The 8,281-nt window shown below is 36.9% G+C and overlaps 1 protein-coding gene across 1 annotated transcript in view; it reads left to right on the plus strand.

Moving 5' to 3' along the window:
• The window catches only part of LOC106883264 (sarcoplasmic reticulum histidine-rich calcium-binding protein), a 196,659-nt gene that overhangs the window by 130,425 nt on the left and 57,953 nt on the right, over positions 1-8,281 (plus strand). Inside the window, exon 2 of the mRNA XM_014934207.2 lies at positions 4,497-4,647. Coding sequence (XP_014789693.1) covers positions 4,497-4,647 — 151 coding nt within the window. The remainder of the gene's footprint in view (positions 1-4,496; positions 4,648-8,281) is intronic.

Raw genomic sequence — 8,281 nt, forward strand, 5'->3', positions numbered from 1 at the left:
ATATACATATATATATATACAGTAATCCCTTACCATATCACAGTTCACCTATCGTGGTTTATTATTTAAGTTTACATCAGTTCCTCCGTGGTGTTTTGCATTTATAATAAAATAAATCTATACAAATTATAAAAATTATTTTTAAAAATATATACTGTTCACTACTGTTTCTACTACGCAGATTTTATTATTATTATTATTATTATTATTATTATTATTATTATTATTCACACTATGCCATATGCCCGTGGGCATATGGCATAGTGGTTAAGAGCACGAGCTACTAACCCCAAGAGTTTGATTCCAGGCAGTGACCTGAATAATAATAATAATAATAATAATGATGATGATGATAATGATAATAACATCGAAAAATACCTTAGGAATGAGAACCCAAGTTCGAAATTTCCCCCAAGACACCTGATGAAGGCTGGAGGGTATATCAGAGAAACGCTGTGTTAACAACAAACAAGATGAGGACAATTATCTGTCAAATGTAAATAATGTAAATAATCTACATTATTCCTCATCTCTTAAATATAGAACTATATATATATATAGAACTATATATATATATATCAAACTATCTAACCCATGCCAGCATGGAAAACAGATGCTAAATGATGATGATGTGTATGTGTGTGTGGTTGTGTGGTAAGAAGCTTTCTTCCCAACCACATGGTTCCGGGTTCAGTCCCACTGCGTGGCACCTTGGGCAAGTGTCTTCTACTATAGCCTCGGTCTGATCAAAGCCTTGTGAGTGGATTTGTTTGAAGGAAACTGAAAGAAGCCCATCGTGTATATGCATGTGTGTGTGTGTGTGTGTGTGGCTGTGTCTGTGTTTATCCCTCACCACCATCACTTGACAACCAGTGTTGGTTTGTTTACATCCCTGTAACTTAGCAGTCTGGCAAGAGATTTTGACAGAATAAGTACCAAGCTTTAAAAGAATGTACTGGGGTTGACTCATTTGACTAAAAATTCTTCAAGGCGGTGCCCCAGCATGGCCACAGTCTAATGACTGAAACAAGTAAGAGCTAAAAGATATATATATAGAACATACATACATACTTATATGCTTATATACATGGGTGTATATGGGTGGAGAGAGAGAGAGAGAGAGAAATGGTGAGGGAATGCTGAAGTTGTTTCTGCAGAAGACAACATAACTATAGAAATATTTGAAGTTCCAAAAACGCCAACATTCTAGAAATGTTTTGTTCTTGTTGTCTGAGGGTATATATATTAACACAACTATATTTAGACATTTAGTCTTATATATATACATGCATATATACATACATAAATACGTGGCTGATGCTGGTGTCACGTAACTGGCACCCGTGCCAGTGGCATGTAAAAAGTACCTTTTGAGCATTGGGCCTCACACAGGCTCCTTTTGAGGATTGGGTCTCATGGAGGCAATGACTGAGATCTTTGGCATTATGCTGTGCTTGAGAAGACCCATCAAGCCAACTAAAACTACAGTTGTGGCAGATACCAGTGTCGCGCAAATGGCACCTGTGCTAGTAGCACATAAAAGCACCCATTACACTCTTGGAGTGGTTGGCATTAGGAAGGGCATCCAGACATAGCAAAACCATGCCAAATCCGACTGGTGTCTGGTGCTGCCTTACAGCATGCCAGCCCTGGTCAAACCATCCAACCCACCCCAGCTTGGACAATGGATGCTAAATGATGATGATGGCGATATATAAGACAATGAACACAAAGAGAAGACAACACAGGTGGGACAAGGAGAGGGCACCTGCTCTTGGGGTTTCAGGGAAATCTCAGACAGTGGGGCTCCTCGATAATCCCTAGAAGCCCTCTTGTATCAGGAGGGCCACATCTCTATCATCCTCCCCACCACTTTTTTTTTTTAACCTTTGTATGCTATGAATATGTCCCTTCTTTTTCATTGTATATTGTGTACACTTAATTTCTTTCTTTGTTTCCTCTTTCTTTTATCATTTCATTATACGTAAACCCCCTACACTTTCTGTATTGTCCCCCACATTTTTCACCCTTGTGGAAAATAAATGAGATTATCATCATCATTATTATTATTATTGGGGTGGTGGGGTGTTGGTGTAGGAAGAGAAACAATAGAATGCCCATCAAAATGCCATGTAGGGAGCAGCAAGAATTCAGCCCCAAAAGTTGCTGTTTCTCTTCTCCTTACAACATAAAGCATATTCCACTCTCTGGAATTATATCCACAATTATTCTCCAACACTAAACATTATTTGTTTCTTCATATTCTACCATTTGTTGCTAAATGCCATCTGTTTTTTTGCTGAAAGTGCCAAAGTCTATTCCTATAATTCTGAAGGCACGTGGCTTAGTGGTAGGATATTCAGCTCACAGTCACAAGGTCATAAGTTCAATACCCAGTGGTGCATTGCGTCCTTGAGCAAGTCACTTTATTTCACATTGCTCCAGTCCACTCAGCTGGCAAAAATGAGTTGCACCTGTAATTCAATGGAACCACCCTCTTTACATCCTGTGTCACGCTTAAACTCCCTGAGAGCTACATTAAGACTATGTGTGTCTGTGAAGCACTCAGCCACTTGCAAGTTAATTTCACAAGCAGGCTGTTCTGTTGATCGGGTCAACTGGAACCCTCATTGCCGTAACCGATGGAGTGGCTGTTGTTGTTATTATTATTATTATTCCTATAACTGTTTTCCAATGCTAAACGTAACCGTTTCCCTTAGATTCGGTTGTTTGTTACCAAATGGCATCGAGTATTTTCTCTGCTGTTTCTGCTGGGAATTCTGAAGTCTGCACAGATCTTTGATAGTCTGCTGCCAACAACATAACAACAGACTATTATCTTCTCTAACTGTGGTGGGTGGCGATGATGTAATAAGTGGAGGAGTTCTTCAGTTTTTATCATCTTTTTCATCACCTTTCACCATCATCATCATCATCATCATCATCATCATCACCACCACCACCACCACCATCATCATCATCATCACCATCATCACTACCACCATTATTTTCATCATCATCATCATAATCATCATAATCACTGTTAATCTCATCAGCATAATAGCTGTTGGCCTCTATTACCTTCCTGCTCCCGCTGCTCTGTTTTCTTCCGCTCTCTGCTGCTGTAAGCTGGAGAGGGGGGTAGTGGTGCTAGTTGTGGTGGTGGTGACGGTGGCAGTGGTGGTAGTAGTGGTGGTGGTATTTGTTACTGCCTATGGCAATGGTGGTGATGGTGGTGATGTTGTTGGTTGTTGATGGTGGTATTAGTACTACTAGTGTTGATGAAAGTGATAGAGGGAGATACTATCATGTGTACACAACTCTAGTAGTGGGTAGACAAGATACCAAATATATCTATTTCTCTCTCTCTCTCCTCTTTCCCACCCTCATATTTAGTTTTTCTTTTCCATATCTCTATTCAACATACATTCACATAATGCAATCTTTGCCTTTTCATTAAAATAAACATCTGTACATACACACATATATACACACATATAACTACACGTTTATATATATTTATATATATATATATATGTCTACATATGTTCAAACTGTCTTTTTAAAATCATCTTCTCCAAAATTTACCTGTATATTTCTCGTTCTTCATCAGAGAATCCATTTTTTTTTCCTCTCCCCCACAAAAATCTGATACCTCGCACAACAGTCTTATGACTCGTCTTAAATTTCTCTCTAGTAGGTTTATCGTTGCACTCTCAGAACAAATGCAACACTGCTGAGCTCATCTTAAAAGAGAAGAAAAAAAAGAAAAAAGAAAAAAGAACGAACGCCTACGGCTATACTAAATTGCGTGTGACCTTTCAGTCCGAAACCAAACTAACATCATCCACTAAAAAACAACAACTATAATAATAATAATTATTATGAGGATGAGACTGACAAACTTTTAGTCAGTTCCATTGATTTTGGTAGGCTTTTTTGTTGTTTTTCTCCCACACCGGCAACTATATCAGCACCAACACTAATATACCTACCTCTTTCTCTTTCTCTCTCTCTCTCTCTCTGTGCTGTAAGCCTGGCTGGCACACGTTTGTTAGCCCACACTGTTCGTCGGCAAACCATTTAAGGATTTGCCAGTTGCTCCCTAAAATCAAGAATAGAGGACCCCTTAAAAATATTACCACTGCTACCAAGAAAAGAATAATCAAAAAAAAAAAAAGGAATAATAAAAATAGTTTAAGAAAAATACATGGAAAGGAAATCACGCATTTTGATGTAAAAGTAAATGTTTGATGTAAAAGCAAAAAACATGAATTGAAAATGGAATAATATTCCAATAATTGGGGGATTTTGTAGGAATTTGAAGGAAAAAATGTTGAAATAATTGATATTTAAAAAAACTATTTTTATATTCTAAATCCAAAGAAGAGGAATACATCTTCTGGCCATAGAAATGGAGTATGAAGAAGATTCTTCAAATTTATCCGATGTTGGATCTTTAGCTGACTGTGATGATGTGTCCATCTATCTTTCAGGCCTAACCCCTCTACATCAGGCCGTACTGGACGGTAACATAGCTGTGACTAAACTGTTGATTGCTCATGGAGCAGATGTTAATAAACAGGATGAGGACTTCTGGACACCTTTACATGCCGCCTGCGCAGAGGGACATTCAGATATTGTCAGGTGAGTGGGTCTCTTAGTTCATTATTTTAGTTATATTTTATATATGTTTTTATATGTATATATTACACACATGTATCCATATTTATATACATACATACATACCAAATCTGACACTAGAGTTTTGATGCAGCCCTGTGGTTCACCGGATTGGATCCGGTTAGATTCTCCAACCCATGCTAGCATGGAAAAATGGATGTTAGATGATGATGATGATGATGATACACACACACACACACACACACACACACACACACACACACACACACATACATACATACATACATATATATATATATACATACATTCATACATACCTGGTACCTGCCTACATACATATATACGTTCGAACACACACACATACATACATACATACATACATACATGCATATTCATATATGCACACATACATATTCATATAGATACATAAGTACAGACACACCTATATACATACATACATACACACATACATACATATATATATATATATATATATGCACACATGCATACATACATAAACACTTACACATATAGGTACAGTATACTCTACCAACTGAAGAATAAGTGCAAAATTCTTCAATATTTTGGCAGTATATATTATTTATCAGTTTCCATCCTACCTTGGATATTGTTAGTTCAATAGAGTTACTGTTGACTGCTTATTGATATTTGTGTGTGAGTATATATGTATGAATGTATGTGTGTGTGTGTGTGTGTGTGTATATTATATACATGTGTGTAAAACTAAGTGCACACTTGTGTGTGTGTGTTGGTTAAAAATCTGAAAGAGTATTCAATACAAGAAGAGTGCTGTAGTTTTTTTTTTTTTAAAGCCAGTCGAGGGCCCAGTTATTCTGGAGTTTCCATAATGTACAGTCACTTCTTCAGATAAGTCAGACTGTCCCAGTGTCACATGTCTGAAGAAAAAGCCTGCATGCCATGGAAGCTCTATGTTAACAAACCACTGGACTGGCTCAAACTATACACATACACACATGTATGTATATGCAATGTATGTATGTAAATGCATATTGCATACACACTTAGACAAACATGCACACATACAACTCCTTTCTTGTATAGATACAAAGCCTGAAATGGGGAAGGAGAGCTAGTTTGTGGGGAGGGAGCTAGTATGGGACAAATTTGGTGGGAGGGAACATCAGCCCAAGTGCTCAATTGGGGCTTAATTCATTGACCCCAAAAGGATGAAAGGTAAAGCTGACCCTAGTGCTACTTGAACTCGGAATGTACAAACAGATGAAACTCCACTAAATATTTTATCGGGCATGCTAACAATTCTGTCACCATGGTACCTTAGACACACACATATATGAATCCATAAACACACATATAAAACATCCAAGGGTATATATATTTTCCCCTCTGAAGATATTATGCTCAAGTCATATGAATTTAATATTTAATTAATTCACTGAATATTAATTGAAACAGCTGTAAGGGATGATGATTGATTTGTTGTTAGTAATAAACAATTATTAACTTCCCTATCTCCATTTTCTTTTTCTCCTTTTATATGAATATAAACTATGTGTTTATATATATATACCTATTATTTTAAGGAAATAAATTGCCTCCAAAATACTAGGTATTGAACCAATATCTTCTTGGATGACACCATCCCTTCAAATCAGATATATATATATGTGTATATATATATATATATATGTGTGTGTGTGTGTGTGTGTGTGTGTGTGTATGTGTGTGTGTGTGTGTGTGTGTACTGTTGCTGTAATTCTAAAGGTTTGTCACACTATATATTATTCTGAGGCTGTATGAATATCAGAATTATGGGTAGCATTGTCTGTAGAATATTCAGCCGGTTATTACACTATTATTCAATGAGTATGTAGTTCAGTCAGTTGTACAACTAGAATATTCAGCAAAGCTGACTGAGATCCATCTATTTTATTTTATTTTCATGTTCATACATACACTCATACATACATACATACATACATACATTCACACACACACACACACATACATTTTATCTATTAAGAAATCAAATCATCTCTAAAACTCTCATACGTCATGGGAAACAGTCTGACGTTTTAGCTTCATGCTGTTGTTGTTGTTGTGTAGTTTCACATCAGTTCTGAAAGATCAGACCTTTGGTCAAAGACAATTCTTTCATGGCCCTCTCATCATTTGAGAATGGGCAGTTTCGTTGCCATGAAAACGGCAGAGTAATCTGTGCCTCTTTGTGTGGGGTTCCCCATGAATTACCTGTGGTGGATTCCCCTGATATTGGTGAAGATTTTCTTGTTGAAAGTTTATCTTCTGCAGTGGTTTTTTTTTTCTTTATTGTTTGCTCAGGATTCCCTTTTGATTTATGTCAACCCCTCTTTTTGTGAGTTCTACTTTAACTTTTGACATATTTCTTAATGTATTGAGCCCTTGTAACCAAAGAAAGGAGTACTAGGGTCGGTGTGACTGACTGGCCCCTTCCCCACAAAATCCAGGCCTTGTGCCTATAGTAGAAAGGAGTATTATTATTATTATTATTATTATTATTATTAGTAGTAGTAGTAGTAGTAGTAGTAGTAGTAGTAAGGGGAAAACTGGCAGAAACATTAGAGTATCAGACAAAATGCCTGGCAGTATTTTTTCTTCCTTATTGTGTTCTGAGCTCAAATTCATCATTTTTTGGGTTGATAACTTTGACTTTCATCATTTTTGGGGTTGATAAAATAAAGTACCAGTCAAGTACTGGGGGCTAGTGTAATCGACATGCCCTCTCCCCTCAAAATGTTGTGATTTTTTCATGTCTACAAGACGTTAAGTAACATGAACTAAGTCAACCTGATTTCTATATAGATCAAATGAATGTGTTTTAAAATTATTCCGCACCTACAATAACAGTCATACCAACAATCCAACATACCACCATCATCAGCTGCCCCATGGATATCACTATGGTTTTGACATCTGGGCAGTACCACTCAATCTGGCAGTGTCAACAGCACTAAAAGTAGTGTTGTTTGGGAACAAACATACCTTAGCTATCACCACGTTCATTGAATCTTAATTCTAGGAAGAATTAAACACTAACATTATTAATTAAACTACAACGAAGAAACACATTTATCCTGTATATATATATATATATATATATATATATAGATAAACAGACAGACAGACAGACAGATAAATAGATAGACAGATAGATAGATAGACAGATAAATAGATAGATAGATAGATAGATAGATAGATAGATAGGTGGCAGGTGTGGCATTGGCACAGACATGATATAGGTACAGGTGTAGCTGTGTGGTAGGAAGTTTGCTTCCCAACCATGTAGTTTCAGGTTTAGTTCTACTGAATGGCACCTTGAGCAAGTGTCTTCTTCAATAACTCTGGGCCAACCAAAGCCTTGTGAGTGGATTTGGTTGATGGAAACACAAAGAAGTCCATTGTGTGTGTGTGTGTGTGTGTGTGTGTGTGTTATTAGCCCCTTGCCTTGACATCATGTGTTTGTTGCAAAAAAACTGTCACCATCTGGCAAGCACTATACTTTGTTTCCAGTCTTCGTGAAAACATATTTGACCAGAGGGAAATATTATCTTATTTGGAAATAAGTGAGGATTGTTAATGAAAAAGAGCATTCAGCCGT

This window comes from Octopus bimaculoides, chromosome 2 (assembly GCF_001194135.2).
Source record: "Octopus bimaculoides isolate UCB-OBI-ISO-001 chromosome 2, ASM119413v2, whole genome shotgun sequence".
Classification (NCBI taxonomy): Eukaryota; Metazoa; Mollusca; class Cephalopoda; order Octopoda; family Octopodidae; genus Octopus; species Octopus bimaculoides.